This window comes from Macaca fascicularis, chromosome X (assembly GCF_037993035.2).
Source record: "Macaca fascicularis isolate 582-1 chromosome X, T2T-MFA8v1.1".
Taxonomy (NCBI): domain Eukaryota; kingdom Metazoa; phylum Chordata; class Mammalia; order Primates; family Cercopithecidae; genus Macaca; species Macaca fascicularis.
In genome coordinates, this window is record NC_088395.1 from 141,999,319 (window position 1) to 142,019,851 (window position 20,533).

The following is a 20,533-nucleotide window of genomic DNA, read 5'->3' on the forward strand; positions in this document are numbered from 1 at the left end:
AATACTATATCACACTGCTTACTGCTGTGAGTTCAGCAGAGAATTCCTTGTTTACACAGAAATAACAAAACTGATAGTATCCAGGATAATTGGCAACAGTTCACAAACCCTTTTTACCCCCATTTTGGTGATTTTAAGTGGGGTCATCTGTCCACTAAATTAATCAGATCTTAGGCTGGTCACACTTCTGAAATTGTACACCAAGTTTGTATGTAAAGGTACTTTCCCAGGGAAAAATATCTGTAGATGTAATCAAATTATCAAAAGAGGGTTAGGCCCACTACCCAGCATTCCCTGGATGATAAGAGAATGCCATGGAGCCTACACCCTTCCAGTGGGAAGAATAGTGTCGATTTCTTTGTCATTTATGTTCTAGTTTTTAATCGGAGTGTTCTAGTCACACACACATAGTTAACTATGAGGAGTATCTGCGGATGCTGGTTCCTCCACTTCAAACGAGTCAGCCAACTCCAGCTGAAGAACTTTATACTTTGAACTATGTGTTTATAAATGATGGGCAGGTAGGATAACTAGGACAGTGTATGTGCTCATTAATACGTACTTCTCCTTTAAGCCTGAAAAAAAAATGAACTTGTGGAATTCATTGAAAATTGACATTATAAATATTAAAGTTTTAATATTTAGAATTATAGATTTTTAGTTGGGATGGTGGTATGAGGAAGGTCAGCCAGTTCTCCAACTGTGGTGGAAGCATAAGGGAGTCGTTTAACCTAGTGGTGTGAACCTACAGGAAGTAGTGATGGTGGACTGATGGATAAAGGGAGATGATTCTAGATCACGGAACATGATATAGATTCTAGACATGAGATTCTAAACTCTGTTTGGTACCAAGGCGCATATTGCTAAGACAGTCTGTGATCATGTACTCTCAAGAGGATCATATATTTCAGCTGTGTAGTGCCAATTTATGTGCCAGTTATGTTCCAGTTATAAATCAAAATGTTCTAATAACACACATAGTTAATCCTGAGGACTATCTGCAGATGCAGGCTTCTCCATTTCGAATGAGTCAACTAACTCCACCTGAAGAACTTCATACTGTTGCCTATGTGTTTACAAATGGTGGGCCGGTAAGATAAATCTATTTCTGCCCTAATTGTGACATTCTTGGTATAATTATTTTCTCATTGGAAACATGAATATAAACTATATGTATTAATTTTCTTGATTTAAAAGATACAATATGACACAGGAAAACTTATGTGAACATAAAATGGGAACTTTTTGATCTAAGAGTGGATTGATTGTACCAGGAACTGATGTTTTTAAATTAAATTGAATTTTATTTTATTATTTCTTTCTTTTTTTTTTCTTTGAGACGGAGTTTCGCTCTTGTTACCCAGACTGGAGTGAAATGGCACGATCTCGGCTCATCACAACCTCCCCCTCCCAGGTTCAAGTGATTCTCCTGCCTCAGCCTCTGAGTAGCTGGGATTACAGGCATGCGCTACCACACCCGGCTAATTTTTTGTATTTTTAGTAGAGACAGAGTTTCTCCATGTTGGTCAGGCTGGTCTCGAACTCCCGGCCTCAGGTGATCCACCCACCTTGCCTCCTAGAGTGCTGGGATTACAGGCATGAGCCTTCGCGCCTGGCCAAACTGATGTTTTTAATTATCACATTGAATGGTCATAGTTGTTCTGCGGATGTGTATTACTATTTACCGTTTAATAAGAAATCAAGGCTGACAGTGGTCAAAAGGCTTGCCCCACGTGACACATGATAGGAGATACAGCCAAGGTTTGAACGCATATCTTTCTCACTCCAGAGTCTATATTCTTTCCCACTTCCCACAATAACTACTTTAGTATCAAGATTGCATTCTACAGTCTCTGTTTCTGTTATCCAAGTCACTAGTGCTCTGTCTAAAACAATGACTAAGTATTTCTCGTGGAATATGAAGCACTAGGTGATGTTGCCATGATTGGATTGTCCTAATGGAGATCTTAATGTGTTGTGTATGAGAGAGACATACTAACTTCACTATTAAAACATGAAGACAAAGGGAATTGCATCTGCACTCGTGGAAAAGACCGTTGGTATAAGGACGCAAATAGACAATAACCTCTTCTGTAACAAAACCAGACTAAAGTAATTCTCCCACATTCCCCAAACTCCTCAATTAGTTAGGCTTTTCCTTAATTTTCTGTGCCTTTATTTTCTCTTTTTTAACAATAGACATAAGAATCACACCTCACTCATAGGGATTGGTCAAGGATTGAGTTAATACATGTAAAGCATTTAGAACAGTACCTGGAGGGTAGTAAATGTTCAGTGAAAATGTTTTCACCCATTCTCCACTCCGCTTTTACAGGAAATGAAAATGGTTTGGAAAAATTTTTAATCAAAATTATGTATTTCGGTATAATTTAATGAAAATTAAATTTCATTAAATTAAATTTAATTTCATGAAAATTTAATTTTCATTAAATTATACCGAAATATATAATTTCATTAAATATGCAGGAGCATACTCTTTCTTTTTTCAACTTTTATTTTAAGTCCTGGGATATGTGCAGGATATGCAGGTTTGTAACATAGGTAAACGTGTGGCATGGTGGTTTGCTGCACTTATGAACCGATCACCTTGGTATTAAGCCCAGCACCCAGTAGCTATTTTTCCTGATGCACTCCGTCCCCCCACTCCTCCCCCGACAGGCCCCAGTGTGTGTTGCCCTGCCCGACGTGTCCATGTGTTCTCATCATTCAGCTCCCACTTGTAAGTAAGAACATGTGCTGTTTGGTTTTCTTTTCTTGCGTTAGTTTGCTGATGATAATGGCTTCTAGCTCCATCCATATTTCTGCAAAGGACATGATCTCATTCCTTTTTATGGCTGCATAGTATTCTGTGGTGTATATGTACTACATTTTCTTTATCCAGTTTATGATTGATGGGCATTTGGGTTGATTCCACATCTTTGCTATTGTGGATAGTGCTGCAATGAACATACTTGTGCATACTTTATAATAGAATGAGTTTTATTTCTCCTGGTATATGCCCAGTAATAGGATTACTGGATCAAATGATATTTCTGCCTCTAAATCTTTCAGGAATCACCACACTGTCATCCACATAGTTGAAGTAATTTACCCTCCCACCAACAGTATAAAAGCAGTCCTTTTTCTCCACAACTTTGCCAGCATCTGTAGTTTTTTGACGTTTTAGTAATTGCCATTCTGACCGGCATGAGATGTTATCTCATTGTGGTTTCGAGTTGCATTTCTCTAATGATCAGTGATGTTGCACTTTTTTTCACGTTTGTTGCCTGCGTAAATATCTTGTTTTGAGACGTGTCTGTTCATGTCCTTTGCCCACTTTTTAATGTGGTTGTTTGGTTTTCTTTTGTAAATTAGTTTAAGTTTCTTGTAGACTCTGGATAGTAGACCTTTGTCAGATGGACAGATTGCAAAAGTTTTCTCCCATTCTGTAGGCTCTTCACTCTGATGATAGTTCATTTTGCTATGCATATGCTCTTTAGTTTAATTAGATCCCATTCGTCAATTTTTGCTTTTGTTGCCATGGCTTTTGGTATTTTTGTCATGAAATCTTTGCCCGTGCCTATGTCCTGAATAATATTGCCTATATTTTTTTTTCTAGGGTTTTTATAGTTTGGGGTTTTACTTTAAGTCTTTAATCCATCTTGAGTAAATTTTTGTATAAGGTGTAAGGAAGGGGCCCAGTTTCAATTTTTGCATACAGCTAGCCAGTTCTCCCAGCATCATTAATTAAACAGGGAATCCTGTCCCCATTGCTTGTTTTTGTCAGGTTTGTCAAAGATCAGATGATTATCGCTGTGTGATCTTATTTCTGAGTTCTCTATTCTGTTCCATTGGTCCATGTATCTGTTTTTCTACCAGTACCATGCTGTTTTGGTTACTGTAGCCCCATGATATAGTTCGAAGTTACGTAGTGTGATGCCTCCAGCTTTGTTCTTATTGCTTAGGATTGTCTTAGCTATTCTGGCTCTTTTTTCATTCCATATGAATTCTTAAAAAGCTCCTTCTAACTTGGTGAAGAATGTCATTGATAGTTTAATGGGAATAGCATTGAATATCTAAATTGCTTTGGGCAATATGGCCATTTTCACAATATTGATTCTTCCTATCCATGAGCATGGAATGTTTGTCCATTTGTTTGTTTACTCTCTGATTCCTTGAGCAGTGGTTTATAGTTCTCTCTGAAGAGGTCCTTCACTTCCCTTGTTAGCCATATTCCTAGGTACTTTATTCTTTTTATAGGAATTGTGAATGGGAGTTCATTCATGATTTGTCTCTCTGCTTGCCTGTTTTTGGTGTAGAGGAATGCTAGCAATTTTTGCACATGAATTTTGTGTCCTGAGACTTTGCTGGAGTTGCTTATCAGCTTAAGAAGCTTTTGGGCTGAGACAATGGGATTTTCTAGATATAGGGTCATGTCATCTGCAAACAAAGGTAATTTGACTTCCTGTCCCCCTTTTTGAATACCCTTTATTTCTTTGTCTTGCCTGATTGCCCTGGACAGAGCGTGCAATACTATGTTGAATAGGAGAGGTGAGGGAGGGCATCCTTGTTTTGTGCCAGTTTCAACGGGAATGCTTCCAGGTTTTTCCCATTCAGTATGACATTGACTGTGGGTTTGTCATATATGGCTCTTATTATATTGAGGTATGTTCCTTCAATACCTGGTTTATTGAGAGCTTTTAATGTAAGGGGATGTTGAGGTTTATCAAAGATCTTTTCTGCATCTATTGAGATAAGCATGTGGTTTTTGTCTTTAGTTCTGTTTATGTGATGAATTACATTCATTGATTTGCCTATTTTGAAACTACCTTGCATCCCGGGTATGAAGCCAACTTGCTCATGGGGGATAAGCTTTTTGATGTGCTGCTGGATTCAGTTTTCCAGTATTTTATTGAGGATTTTGCATCAATGTTCATCAGGAATACTGGCCTGAAGTTTTTATTTGTTGTATCTCTGCCAGGTTTTGGTATCAGGGCGATGCTGGTCTCATAAAATGAGTTAGGTAGGAGTCCTTCCTTTTTAATTTTTTGGCATAGTTTCAGTAGTAATATTACCAGCTCTTCTTGGTACCTCTGGTATCAGGAGCGTATTCTTCGGTTATCCTTTGATGAAAACAGCTTTTAGTTAATATACTATACCCTTCAATTTCACGTTTTATCTACCACTAACCTTGCAAAGCACGCCCTACCCCTACCTGAGTCCAAGATCAACATATTGGAATCTCCATAAGGTTGGAGGTGGGAAAATTTACCTTTTCAAACTATCCTACCCTTCACTATCTTTATGTATTATCTAATAAAGTATTAATCAGTATTTGCTAATACATAACTTTAAAGCACTAAAAGAGGCCAGGCGCGGTGGCTCACACCTGTAATCCCAGCACTTTGGGAGGCCGAGGCGGGAGGATCATAAGGTCAGGACATCGAGACCATCCTGGCTAACATGGTGAAACCCCGTCTCTACTAAAAATACAAAATATTAGCCGGGCGTGGTGGCGGGCACCTGTAGTGAGCCGAGATCGCGCCACTGCAATCCAGCCTGGGCGACAGAGCGAGACTCTGTCTCAAAAAAAGAAAGGCAGTAAAAGATAAAATAAGGTATTTATTTTTTCTTTCCTCCCCTAACAAGTGCTGAGACAAAATGATGTGTACTTCATGACAGAGAGAACCATATGTTTGTTCCTTTGTATGATGAAAGCCACTCATTCCCCAAGCATTCTGATTTATCATGACTGGACCATGTTTGACTTTGGATAACACCTTGTATTTTACCTTCCCTTGTTTCACTGAGACTAGATTAAAATTAGCTTGCCTTTTCTAAGAGCATTGTATGTGTTCAGTGATGAGAAATCTTTGACCTATGACTAAAACTTACATTAATGATATAAATGCATGGCTGTGTATGCATATGAAGGCTATGACTTTGCAGTGGTTGGATTTGTCTTTAATGGAATATGTTCACTGATGTTTTTCAGCAAATGAGGAGTGATGAAGTAAATCCGGTTGCAAAAGGACATCAAAGCAAAAAGAAACATTCCAGAAAATCTAAGAGACACTCTTCATCTAAGAGAAGGAAGAGTATGTCCCTGTGGTTAGACAAACAGGAAGGTGAGGGGGAATCCAATCTTTGGGCCTCAACCATGTCAAAGGACATTTGTCCTTGAGGGATCAACAGATATGAGCACATTTACAAGTGGAAGGGCAAGGTTCTAATTAGGTGCAACAATTTGGAGTTGCTGCAAGCATTAGATGAATGAAGGAGGTTCCTGAGGCAGAAGGAGATGGTGGGCTTAACAAGAGTTTGGGTCTACTCACTTTCTGCCTGTCCTCACATTCCGCTCTAACCCAGTGCAGTCTGGCTTCTTAATGTACTCCAATGAAACTACTATCATCAAGGTCACCAGTGTTTGCTGCATTTTGGCATTAATGTCTCAGCAGCATGCAACACAGTTGTTTACTTCCTCCTGCACGGAAAGTTTCTTGGGTCCCCAGACACCTGGATTTGTTACCCTGTTACTAGAGACTCATTTTCCTTCTCTTTTTTGTTTTTCTCCTCTGCCTTCCCACCTCTAAATATTTCAGAGCCACAAAGCTTGATCCTAGGGTCTCTTCTCTTCAATATAGTATCTCTTAAGGTAATGCCATGCTGTCTTAGAATTTTAAATGATTCACACTAAAAGAACTCTCACCATTATACTTCTACACTACAATTTGTTCCTGAAATCCAGACTCAAATACAACTACTCGCATGATATCTCTACTGGCTGTCTAATAGGCATCTAAAATTCAACTCCCTCTACATGCTCAAATTTCTGACCTCCCTCTCTCCAAAAATACTATACTTTTAGCCTTCACTATTTCAGTTAAAGACACTATCCATTGGGTGAAACATCTACAAAGGTGTAACAACCAGCTATTCACAGGTATGGGGGACTGAGGAGTGCTGGTTTTCATAGTTTGCAGCTATCCATAGTGCAAGTAATCCCACCATGGCCTAGTTCAAGCTGTCAACATAAGGTCACTGAACCAGATTCAGGAAGAGTTGGCAGCACTCGGCTCTCACAGTCAGTTTCCTAACATCTCCTGAATACCCCTGGTGTACTTTCACTTAGTAGTTCAAGTCAAAATACTTAAAGTCACTTATGAGTTATCTTATGATTCTTTTATTGCTCTCTCATTTCCCATCTCTTAGCAAGTCCAGCAGTCAATACCCAGTATAAATTCTGCATCCAACCGTTTCTCTCTATGTCTCCAGTACACACTGCCGTGATCTCTGTCCAGGCTAGTACAATATCTTCTTAGCTCTGTGTTTCTAATCTTCACTCATCTATCGCATACTCTCTAACCTTGTGGCTAGATAATTATGTCAGCACGTAAATCACATCATGCCATGTCCCTTCTGAAAACCCATCTTCAACTCTCCTAAGCACTCAGAACAGATCCTGAACTGACTTTGGTCTGCAAGCCTCTGCACGGCCTGGCCTCTGTCACCCTCTCCTAACACAGGTCCCATCCATTTCCTCCTGGCTCTCTCTGCCTCTGTCCTTCAGATCTGTAGTGCCCTGTCCATCCCCACTCCATCCCCTACCCTTGGCCTCACCGCAGCCTGGAACTCTCCCTCTGCCTCTGCACAGGAGGCTCTGCTTCTTCCTCTAAGCCCTGCCCAGTGGCACCTCTTCAGAAGGCCCTGCCAAACCAGCCACAGCCCCTGGGGCTCTCTCTGCTGCTCTCTCCCACGGACCTGTGGACTGCTTTTCCAAACCAGCCCAATGCTGCTTGTTTCATTTGCTCTTTGTGCATGTACTGTCTGACTGCCCCATGAGGATGTGAGCTCCACAAGGGCAGGGAACATTGCTCTCTGGGCTGTTTACTGCTGATCCCCAGCTCCTGGCATGCTGCCTGCCACAGATGATGAATAAATGAAAGAGGCATCAGACCTGGAGTGAAAAGAAAGTCACTTTTTCTAGACAAAAGGGCAGGATCTATAGAATCATATAAAACCGCAGATGTGTGAGGATGGAGTAGAGATAAGAGTGTTCAACTCCAATAGCCACGTCTATTTTCTCAGAATATTTGGGGTAGAAAGGAAGCAGGTTAAGGAGGGTCACTTAGTCTGGCTTCCTGCTGCACACAGCATGGTATTTATAGGTGAACTATACAAATAATATCAAGTGAGAATTGTAAAGGGCAGAAAGATGATACAAAATGATGAATACAAAAACCTGTGAATGTTTATTCTGCTGTCGTACTTCTTTACTGCATGTATTCATTACGCCAAGAGGTAAAAAGGTAGTTTTATTGTATTATCTGACCTGATCTCTGTTCGCAAGATCTGAAATTTCCACGTGGTAAATCTGTTTCATGAAATAAATAATTCTTTAGAAACTGATGAATACGTAACTGTCCCTCTGGAGGAGGATGGGACAAAACACACCTATCTTGCAGCTCAACCTCTTCATTTGGTTTCCAGATGCTAGCGTCACTCACAGTGTCCATGAAGAGAAGATAAAAAATGGCCAACCAGCACACAATAATGTCATTGCAACTGTTCCAACAGCGCTTATTAATATGGCAGCAGCTGGAATTTCATCCATGAGTACCAGGGACCAGTGTAAGTTTGCTCACTTGTTATACTGTCCTACGAGGATTCTACTATGCACCATATATGCATAGTGTCATGAGGGAAGAAGGTAATTTTGTTGTATTATCTTTTCTGGCCTCAATTTTAGGGTTCTCAGATTGCTACCTGGTATATCCTCCTTCTTTATGACATACTGAGCATCAGTGGGGTTTGCCTGTGCAGTTGACATAATGCACTTACCTCACAGCTCAACCACTTCATTTGGTTTCCAGATGCTGCAGTCACTCACAACATCCATGAAGAGAAGATAAATAACAGCCAACCAGCAACTAATAACATCTTGTCAACTGCTCCACCATGGCTTGGTGCTATGGCAGCAGCAGGAATTTCGTCTACGAGTATGAGAGATCTGTGTATGTCTGCTTATTAATTGTACTGTCCTACTTGGTTTCCATAAGCAGGCATATTTTCATGAATTATAGAAGGTGGTTTTGTTGTATATTCTTTCTTAGCCTCAATTTGAGGGGTATCAGATGGCCACCTGGGATATCCTCCCCTGCTTTTTTAGATAATTTCCTAGAAACTGCACAAAGAGGGATATACCTGTGGGGTTGACATAATGCACTTACTTCATAGCTAAACCTCTTCCCTTGGTTTCCAGATGCTGCAGTCACTCACAACGTCCATGAAGAGAGGATAAATAACAGCCAACCAGCAGCTGATAACATCTTGTCAACTGCTCCACCATGGCTTGGTGCTATGGCAGCAGCAGGAATTTCGTCCACAAGTACGAGAGATCTGTGTATGTCTGCTTATTAATTGTACTGTCCTACTTGGTTTCCATAAGCAGGCATATTTTCATGAATTATAGAAGGTGGTTTTGTTGTATATTCTTTCCTAGCCTCAATTTGAGGGGTATCAGATGGCCACCTGGGATATCCTCCCCTGATTTTTCAGATAATTTCCTAGAAACTGCACAAAGAGGGATATACCTGTGGGGTTGACATAATGCACTTACCTCACAGCTCAACCTCTTCACTTGGTTTCCACACGCTACCGTCAATCACAATGTCCATGAGGAGGGGATGGAAAATGGTCAACCCCAACAAGATAATGTCGTGTCAAATGTTCTATCAGGGCTTATTAATATGACAGGAGCTGGTATTCCAGCGAGGAGTACCAGGGATCTGTGTATGTTTGTTTATTAGCTGTAGTGTCCTTGGTTTCCATATGCATGCGTAGTGTCATGAAGGGAAGAAGGTGGTTTTGTTGAATAATCTTTCCTGACCTCAACTTGAGTGGACTCAAATCATTATATGATGTATTCTCCTGCATTATGGGATAATTTCCTAGAAATTTAGCATCAGTGGGATATACTGGTGAGATTGTCATAATGCACATACCTCACAACTCAACCTGTTCTGTCAGTTTCCTGATGCTACCATCACTCACAACATCTGTGAAGAGAGGATGGAAAATGGCCAATCCCAAACTGATAAAGTCTTCTCAACTGTTTCCCCATGGCTTGTTCATAGGGCTGCAGCTGGTATTCCATCCATGAGTACCAGAGATCTGTGTATGTCCGCTAATAGTTGTACTGTCATACTTGTTTTCCATAGGCATGCATATTTTCATGAAGGGTAGAAGTTGCTTTTGTTGTATATACTTTCCTGGTCTCAATTGGTGGAGTCTCAGATGGCCATCTGGCATATCCTCCCCTGATTTCCTAGATAATTTCCTAGAAAGTGAACATCAGAGGGATATACCTGTTGGGCTGACATAGTGGACTTACCTCACAGTTCAAATTATTCGTTTGGTTTCCAGATTCAACTGTTCCTCACACTATCTGTGAATAGAAGATAAAAAATGAACAAATAGCACCTGATAAATTCTTGTCTACTATTACAGCGGGGCTTATGAATTTCACATGGGCTGGTATTTCACTCATGAGTACCAGGGATCAGTGTATGTTTACTAGTTGTACTATCCTACTTGTTTTTCATACACATGCAGTGTCATGCAGAGAAGAAGGTGGTTTTGTTTTATTATCTTTTCTGGCCTAAAACCGTGGGGTCTCAAATCACAACCTGATATGTCCTCCTGGTTTATGGGTGGGATAATTTCCTAGCAACTGAGCATCAGAGGGACATACCTGTGGCACTTACCTCACAACTTGAACTGTTCATTTGGTTTCCAGATTCTACTGTCACTCACAATATCCGTGAAGAGAGAATGGAAAATGGCCAACCCCAACCTGATAACATCTTGTCAACTGGTCCCACAGGGCTTATTAATATGGCAGCGACTCCTATTCCAGCCACGAGTGCCAGAGATCTCTGTATGTCCACTTATAAGTTGTACTGTCCTACTTGGTTTTCATATGCATACATAGTGCCATGAAGGGAGTAAGGTGGTTTTGTTGTGTTATCGTTTCTGGCGTAAATCTGAGGGGTCTCACATCACCACCTGATATATCCTACTGTTTTATGAAATAGTTTCATAGAAACTGAGCACCAGAGGGATATACTTGTGAGTTGGCATAATGCACTTACCTCACAGCTCAACCTCTTCCTTTGGTTTCCAGATGCTACAGTCACTCACAATGGCCGTGAACAGAAGATGGAAAATGTCCAACCAGCACCTGATAACGTGCTATTGACTCTTCGACCACAGCTTATTAATATGGCAGCCACTGGTATTTCAACCATGAGTACCAGGGATCCGTGTAAGTTTGTTCATTTGTATTACTGTCCTACTTGGTTTCCACGTGCATGCACAGTGTCAAAAATCATACAAGGTGGTTTTGTTGTATTGTCTTTCCTGGCTTTCAGCGGTCTCGTATGGCAACCTTGTATATCCTCCTGTTTATGAGATAATTTCCTAGAAAGTGAGCATCAGAGAGATATACCTGTGTGGTTACCATAACACACTTAACTAACAGCTCAGCCTCTTCATTTGGCTTCCAGATGCTACCATCACTTACAATGTCCCCAAGGAGAAAATGGAAAAGAGCCAACCCCAACCTGATAACGTCTTGTCAACTGCTTCAACAGGGCTTATTAATGTGGCAGGAACTTGTGGTTTTATTGTATTGTCTTTTGTAGGTGAAGTTGTGGGGTCTCAGATCACTGCCTGGTATATCCTCCTGCTTTACGTGATAAATTCCTAAAAACTGAGCATCAGAGGGATATATACATGTGTGGTTGGCATAATGCACTTACCTCACAGCTCGACCTCTTTATTTGGTTTCCAGATGCTACTGTCAATCACCATGTCCATGAAGCAAGGATGGAAAATGGCCAACCACAACAGGATAACGTCTTGTCAAATGTTCTATCTGGGTTTATTAATGTGCCAGGAGCTAGTATTCCAGCAATGAGTTCCAGGGATCTGTGGTGTATGTGTGTTTTTTACTTATACCGTCCTTCTTGATTTCCATATGCATGCATAGTGTCATCAAGGGAAGAAGGTGGTTTTGTTTTATTATCTTTTCTGGCCTAAAACCGTGGGGTCTCAAATCACAACCTGATATGTCCTCCTGGTTTATGGGTGGGATAATTTCCTAGCAACTGAGCATCAGAGGGACATACCTGTGGCACTGACATAATGCACTTACCTCACAGCTTGAACTCTTCATTTGGTTTCCAGATTCTACTGTCACTCACAATATCCGTGAAGAGAGAATGGAAAATGGCCAACCCCAACCTGATAACATCTTGTCAACTGGTCCCACAGGGCTTATTAATATGGCAGCGACTCCTATTCCAGCCACTAGTGCCAGAGATCTCTGTATGTCCACTTATAAGTTGTACTGTCCTACTTGGTTTTCATATGCATACATAGTGCCATGAAGGGAGTAAGGTGGTTTTGTTGTGTTATCGTTTCTGGCGTAAATCTGAGGGGTCTCACATCACCACCTGATATATCCTACTGTTTTATGAAATAATTTCATAGAAACTGAGCACCAGAGGGATATACTTGTGAGTTGGCATAATGCACTTACCTCACAACTCAACCTCTTCCTTTGGTTTCCAGATGCTACAGTCACTCACAATGGCCGTGAACAGAAGATGGAAAATGTCCAACCAGCACCTGATAACGTGCTATTGACTCTTCGACCACAGCTTATTAATATGGCAGCCACTGGTATTTCATCCATGAGTACCAGGGATCCGTGTAAGTTTGTTCATTTGTATTACTGTCCTACTTGGTTTCCACGTGCATGCACAGTGTCAAAAATCATACAAGGTGGTTTTGTTGTATTGTCTTTCCTGGCCTCAATTTCAGCGGTCTCATATGGCAACCTTATATATCCTCCATTTATGAGATAATTTCCTAGCAAGTGAGCATCAGAGAGATATACCTGTGTGGTTACCATAACACACTTAACTAACAGCTCAGCCTCTTCATTTGGCTTCCAGATGCTACCATCACTTACAATGTCCCTGAGGAGAAGATGGAAAAGGGCCAACCCCAACCTGATAACATCTTGTTAACTGTTTCAACAGGGCTTATTAATTTGGCAGGAGCTTGTGGTTTTATTGTATTGTCTTTCGTAGGTGAATTTGTGGGGTCTCAGATCACTGCCTGGTATATCCTCCTGCTTTACGTGATAAATTCCTAAAAACTGAGCATCAGAGGGATATATACATGTGTGGTTGGCATAATGCACTTACCTCACAGCTCGACCTCTTTATTTGGTTTCCAGATGCTACTGTCAATCACCATGTCCATGAAGCAAGGATGGAAAATGGCCAACCACAACAGGATAACGTCTTGTCAAATGTTCTATCTGGGTTTATTAATGTGCCAGGAGCTAGTATTCCAGCAATGAGTTCCAGGGATCTGTGGTGTATGTGTGTTTTTTACTTATACCGTCCTTCTTGATTTCCATATGCATGTATAGTGTCATCAAGGGAAGAAGGTGGTTTTGCGGTATTACCTTTGCTTGCCTCAATTTCAGGGGTCTCTGATTGCCACCTGGTATATCCTCCTGCTTTATGGGATAATGTCCTAGAAACTGAGCATCAGTAGGATATCCCTGTGGGGTTGTCATTATGCACTTACCTCACAGCTCGACCTCTTCATTTTGTTTCCAGATGTCACCGCCACTCACAATGTCCATGAGGCGAAGATGAAAAATGACCAACAGGCACCTGATAACTCCTTGTCAACAGTTCCACCAGGGTGTACTAATCTGTCAGGAGCTGGTATTTCATCCAGGAGCACCAGGGGTCTGTGTATGTTTGTGTATTGGTTGTACTGTCCTGCTTGGTTTCCATATCCCTGCATAGTGTCCTGCAGGGAAGAAGGTGGTTTTGTTGTATTATCTTACTTGAACTTAGTTTGAGGGGTCTCGGATCGCTACCTGGTATATCCTCCTGCTTCATGAGATGACTTCCTAGAAACCGAGCATCAGAGGGATATACTGTGGGGGTGACATAATGCACTTACCTCACAGCTCAACTTTTTTATTTGGATTCCAGATTCTACTGTCATTCACGATATCCAGGAGGAGGAAATGGAAAATGGTCAAATCCCTCCTGATGGCCTCCTGTCAAATTCTGATTCACCAGAGCTTATAAATATGACAGGACATCGTATGCCACCCGAGGCATTGGGTTCTTTCTCTTACGACTTCACAAGTCTCAGCAAAGATGAGCTGCTTTACAAACCTGATAGTAATGAATTTGCTGTAGGCATCAAAAACTACAGTGTCTCTGCAGGTGACCCACCAGTCACAGCAATGTCTTCAGTGGAAACTGTGCCAAATACACTACAAATATCTCCTGCCATGGCAAAGAAAATTAATGATGATATAAAATATCAATTAATGAAAGAAGTTCGAAGGTTTGGGCAAAGTAAGTAATGCAAGAATGTCTTATCAGTGAAAGCATGAGAAGTCTCTCATTCTATGATTTAGAACAGAAGTCAGCTGCCTCATGAGCTCATTGTTTGGCTGAATTGGATCTGTATATAATTTAGCATGGCTTCACTTAATTTTCACTGGAAATTGCTAATATGTCTGCTTAAGTGTTTTGTTTTTCACAATAGTTCCTTAGTAATATACAGATGTTGTGATTTAAGCATTCAACACACAAACACTATGTAACATTTTAGCCCATGAAAAATGTATACTGTGGTAGTGGATGCACTAAGATTGAGGTATGTTTCATGTTCGTAATTGTAGAAATACTAATTTTTAAAATATCTTCAGATTATGAAAGAATTTTCAATTTGCTTGAAGAGGTACAAGGATCTATGAAGGTCAAGAGACAATTTGTTGAATTTACCATCAAGGAAGCAGCAAGGTGAGTGCAAAAAGGAACTCTGCTATTTTAAGCATTTGTGCCCAATTTGGGACAGGGGCAGGGACAAATCATGTTTGTTCCTCCTAATCTCTGGCTCTCAATCATAGTTCATGCTATTTCCACAGGCATTTAGGTTGATATTATCTTATTCTGACACTTTCTTCCAATGCCAGGGGGCCTTCCAAATTTATCAAAATCTGGGAGTGTGCCTGGACCCTCAGTTGACTCACTTTGTATTTTTCTAGTTTGTATCTTTCCATGAGGATGCATTTTCTATTTGCATGTAGATGGTAAACTCTTTTTTGTATCCACTCTACCTCTTACATCTCATAGATCCTGTAGATGTCATCTGGTGAATGGAATTCCTCTTTAATTTCAGGTTTAAAAAAGTTGTCTTAATTCAGCAACTCGAGAAGGTGCTTAAAGAAATAGATTCCCACTGCCATCTCAGAAAAGTTAAGCACATGAGAAAAAAATAATTGTGTTAGTGCAAAGACCAAGGAGAAACAAGAACATATGCTGTAGGATGGAACAGGTTATTGCTGAAGCTCTCTATAATTCTGAAGTGATTTCCCTTCCAAAAGCTACGAAAAAGGGAGCTGTTTAAATGTAATAAATCACTGTTAGTAAAAGCTGCACTTTACTTGTTTGTTGGTTTCTTCTTCCACTTGAGGAGGTATATGAGTTAATAACCCACCAAGGTATTTAGTATTACAGTTCTGGTTTCTGCAGCAGCTCACATTGCTATAACTGGTATTTATAACTGCCTTCTTTCACTCCAGCCTGGGTGGCACAGTGAGACTCCATCTCAAAACAAACAAACAAAGAAAAAAAAAGGGGAGGTCTAAGAAGCTCTCTAGACATGTCAGACATACTCTCTTTTAGCCGCTGTGCAATTCATCCCCCTTTCATTATCAAGTTCATCACCCCCAACCAGTAGATGACCCCCTCCTTTGACTCTAGATGGAAATTGATGAAGAGACCAAAATGGCCAGCTGACAGTATCTATCTGTTCTCAATGGAATTACTGTTATGTCCCTTGGCGAAAGCATTTCTTCCTTTGGAACTAAGACTTCTAGTTCAGCAGAGCCTCAAGTCAGAAAAATAAGCATTTTTGCTAGTCGACCACTGGGGTGAAAAGTGAGTAGAGACACTCCCAATTGTACTTCTTGATTCTAGGACCCATGAATCCTGACTATGGGAGAGAAAGCAAACTATGTTGGATGCAGATAAACAGCAAACACTGCTTCCTAAAAGTAATTTCTCAGACCTGCAAGGTATTGCCACCTAGCTAGTACTATAACTGAGTTCCACAAGGCCATTCCACTGTTCTGTTGATCCAGTCACTTTAAGATAATGGGGGGCACTTTGGGAGGCTGATGTGGAGTTCCAGACAAGGTGGGAAAAGCACTACCATCTCTTAAAAAAATGATGGGGGATAGAGGCATATACATAATAAGACCAGTGAATTTCTATGAGCATGGGCCCATTGCTGCACTTTTTATTTTCTGTGAAGCGAGTGCCATTTTTCGAGGTGATGCTGTGTGGAATACCATGATGGTAAATAAGGCATTTTTCTAAGTGCACAAATGTTGCTTTTCTCAGAGTACTGTGGGTGGGAAGGAAGATCCATAATCAGAATAAGTGTCTATTTGAGTAAGAACACAGCCCTGCCCCTTCCATAGTGGAAGTGGTCCAATGTAATTATCTGCCATCTGGTAGCTGGCTGATCACTCTGCAGGCAGGTGTCATATAAGAGGCTCAGTGTTGCTCTCTGTTTCTGGCAGATTGTACACTCAGCAATGACTGTGGTGCAGCTAAAACCAAGTTCTTGTCACACGACCAGGAAAGATTAGGTTCGCAGACACATTGAAGGGTGAGGAGCGGAATTTATTGGTTGAAAAGGAAAAATAGGAAGGAAAAAATATCTCTCAGCAAAGCAGGAGGGAGTCCTGCTAACAAGTCCCCATCTCACAGATTGATTCTGGACCACCACACAGGAACCGAAGAGACCAGGCTCCCCACCACCACCCCTGCACTAGCTGCAAACTTTCTGTGGCTCCACATCCTTCCCCCAGTACCCATGTCACCATTATTAAGAAAGAATCAGTTGGAAAAGGGCGAGCAAACAGTGGCGATTCTCCCTGTGGATCGTGGGTTACATTTGGGACCAGCAGTCTGGTTTTTCAACCTTCAGGCCATTTTAGGCTTGAAGGCAGGTTTCATCGGGAATCCTTGGCTGTCTCATATCTCTATCAACTGTAGCCAGGTTGGCCTTGGTGAATGGAAGTCCATGCTGCTGAAGCATAATCTCTATCCCTGTCACCTTGGCCACTTTGTGAGCCCGTGAGGTTATGACACAAGTGTTGGGGAAAGAGGCTGATTAATATCTAGATAATAAGTACCTTATCCTTCAGATTATTAAAATTCTTCTCTGCTGAGGTTACCCTTTGCTGAGAACTCTCATGAGACCCAAATATCTCATAGCCCTGGCCATCTCTCCTCCACACAAGAGTATTGCTCAACGTTCTTCCCTCTGGGAAGATTTCCCTTCACCACTGTCCTTCAGGACTACACAGCTGTCCACTTCTGGCTTTTGTGGTAGGCAGGCATTATAGACGGACTGAATATTTGTGTCCTCTGAGAATTCATACGATGAAACCCTGACTCCCAATGGGATGATATTTGGAGGTGGAGCCTTTGGAAGGTAATTAGGTTTAGATGTAGTCATGATGTTTGGGTCCCTATGATGAGATTAGTGCCCTTATAATTACAGAAAAGGGAACTTGTTCTTCCATGCCTCTTCAACATTTGAGGATACAGCAAGGTGGCTGACTGCAAGTTAGGAAGAGGACGCTCACCAGAATTTGAGCATGCTGGCACCCTGTTCTTGGACTTCTAGCCTCCAAAACTATGAGAAAGAAATGTCTGGTGATGAAGTCACCCAGTCTGTGGTATTCCGTGGTAGCTGCTCAAACTGAGACAGCTGTAGTCTGATTCCCCAGGTTCCCATCTCCTGTATACTCAATCAAGCATTAATCCAAATACTACTATGGTGGGATTTTGGTGGATAATTAAAGTCTCAAGTCAGTTGACCTTGAGACATGGAATTGGTGTGGGTGGGCCAGACCTGGCAGGGGAATCGTTGAAAAGCAGAGCATTTTTCTTACCAAGGAGCAGAAGAAGAGGTAAGAGAGTCAAAGCACAAGAAGGATGTGACACAGTAGGCCCGCTTTCAGGATAATACCATGCTCCTGAAAAGGTATATAGGGTGGCAATAGGTGTTTAGAGCAGTCCCTGGATGACAGCCAGCGAAAACGTGGGAGCCACTTTCCTACCACCTCAAGGAACTAGATCAAAATGGGCAATAACCTGAATAAGTTTAGAAATGGATTATTCCACAGTCTCCACATCAGCACCCAGTTGGCCTGACATTTTGAGTTTTCCTTGGGAGACACTCAGGAGAGAGGCCAGTTGAGCCTTCCCGGTCTTGATCTGCAGAGCTGTGGATAGTAAATGTGTGTTATTTTAGGCTGCCCAATTTGGAGTAATTTGTTATGTGGCAATAGAAAACTAATACAGGTGCTGCCAGCCCATTATAAAGAAAAAATAGTAAGTAAGCCAGGCCTAGAGATTTTTTTATTGTTTGTTTTTGAGACAACTCTGTTCATAAGGAACCCCCCTCGGAGCCATAGGTGTGGGTTCAGAGAGCTTTTTCGTGTACTAGGCGAAACTCAGAAGTAGCAGATTTTCCAGTCATTAGCAGATAAGTCACAGTAGTGCACCCCAATGAGGTACATGTTACCACCATCACAAACTAAGGAGGCCCACTATTTCTTGTGTCCCCTTTGAGTGACAGGAAGGGTGAGATGTACCAAGTTGCTGTTCACCTGATAAGTACTATGTTGACATGCCTCTGAGCACTTGACCACTAAATATTTCACTGAGTTTAAAGGCCCCTGATTTTTTGTGCGAATCGATACTTAGGTTGTCATGTCAGTATGTTACCAGTGTGTCTAGAGTAGTTGCTAGGTCCTGCCCAGTCAGCATAATATCATCAATGCAAAGTAATGATGTCACATGGTTGGAAGAAAAGGAGATCAAGATCCCTAAGGACTAGTTTGGGTCATAAATTTATGATGCAGGATACTTTCTTGACCCCTTCACAGGACTTGTGACAGGGGTGCCCAGCCACTTTGGCACCAGCAGGAGCAAACACCTTTTCCTAGGGTCCGCCTCACCGCACCCCTCATGGGAGGGAGCACATAGGCAAGTGAGTGTGGGAACTGGCCAGCTGCTTTGGCACTGGCAGGAGCAAACTCCGTCCAGGCTCTGTGGCAGCATCCAGATAGGAGTGCCTGCGACCCGAAGGTGCCGGAGTGCATGTTACAATGCTCTCTTAGCTCCACTATCCACGGACAGCAGTGTGTTATCAGTGTGCGGTGCCTTTGCCTCATTGCGTGGGGTGGCTGCCCTCTGTCAGCAAGGGCAAAGGGCCAGTGTGACAGCCTTTTTGGGTACCCACACGTCGTGGGTACCAAATTCTTGTCTGGTGCCCAAGAAGAATGAGGCCACACAGATGAACTGAAGGATGGTGAGTGCAGAGAATTGTATTGTGCAATGAAAGCAGCTCTCAGCAGAGAGGGGAGCTGGAAAGCGTATGGGAAGGGCAGGTCGCTCTCCCCTGAAGTCAAGTCGCCTCTCTGCCTCACTTCTCCGAAGTCAAGTTGCTTCTCCTGGACATACAGCCATCGCCTCTGAAGTGAAGTCAACTCTCCCTGATGTCCAGCTACTTCTCCTCTCTACTGGCTGAATCTGGAGTCTTTATAGGCATGGGATGGGGAGCAGGGCAGGCTGTAGGTAGTTTTGGAAAAGGCAACATTCGATTGGTAAAAAGACATTATTCAGAAAGAACAATTGACAGAGCAGCCAAACTGAGGTAGAAGTTCTCACTCCAGGTTTTTCAGCTTGAAGATGGGGTTTCACCAAAGAACCACCCTTGTCTGCCTAGAGTTTCTCTGCCTCCTGCCTCTATCACTTAGAGAGCTAATATAAGACTGAGGTAGGAAGGAAAAGGGGTTTTGCTGGTCTTGCCAGATGAAAGCAAACAGTTCCTCATGATCTTTAAAAAACACGTATAAAGAAAAAGGCATTCACATGATCACATACACGCGCACACACACACACACACACAGATATATGTGTGTATATATGCGTATATAATGTTAAATACCTATCTAATTTTAAACATATCTCTGTCTACATAAAAGGGAGTTGTTATGTAGAATTGGTCTGATATAGTATGTTTACATGACTATTCCATCTCTATAAGGCTCTTAGGCTCTTATCTCACGTATAATACTGAATAAGGGGCAAACATTTCTGGACTTGCCAAACCATATTTTGTGCTAGAAGAATAGAGTGGAAGCACCTGGTGAGGGTGCATTTGCCGAAATACTGCCCTCAGTAAGCAGAGAGGCTCTCACCCCAAATATTTGAGGCTCCTGGATCTGGGCAAGGAGCAGCCCTGTGCAGCAGGCAGGCTGGATATTTGGCTCCTTAAACTCTATTCCAACTCTAGCTGTCTATGACCTGGGATGGGTCTTTTCCTTCTTGGGGCC

The 20,533-nt window shown here is 41.8% G+C and overlaps 1 protein-coding gene across 1 annotated transcript; it reads left to right on the plus strand.

The window, feature by feature from the left end:
* Positions 1-1,004: 1,004 nt before the first annotated feature.
* SAGE1 (sarcoma antigen 1) lies at positions 1,005-15,424 on the plus strand. Its single transcript, XM_074029804.1, has 11 exons — positions 1,005-1,091; positions 5,996-6,128; positions 9,263-9,357; positions 10,030-10,177; positions 10,799-10,939; positions 11,186-11,326; positions 12,250-12,390; positions 13,701-13,841; positions 14,088-14,462; positions 14,819-14,912; positions 15,292-15,424. The coding sequence occupies exons 1-11, from the start codon at positions 1,005-1,007 to the stop codon at positions 15,389-15,391; spliced, it is 1,596 nt and encodes a 531-aa protein (XP_073885905.1). The 3' UTR covers positions 15,392-15,424.
* Positions 15,425-20,533: the final 5,109 nt, after the last annotated feature.

Excerpts from the sequence above, each read along its gene's own strand:
- SAGE1 (XM_074029804.1), top strand. The coding sequence starts at position 1,005 with ATGCAGGCTTCTCCATTTCGAATGAGTCAACTAACTCCACCTGAAGAA. Across the intron at positions 12,391-13,700 it reads CACTAGTGCCAGAGATCTCT|ATGTCACCGCCACTCACAAT; the intron begins GTATGTCCACTT and ends TTTTGTTTCCAG. Across the intron at positions 14,463-14,818 it reads AGTTCGAAGGTTTGGGCAAA|ATTATGAAAGAATTTTCAAT; the intron begins GTAAGTAATGCA and ends AAATATCTTCAG.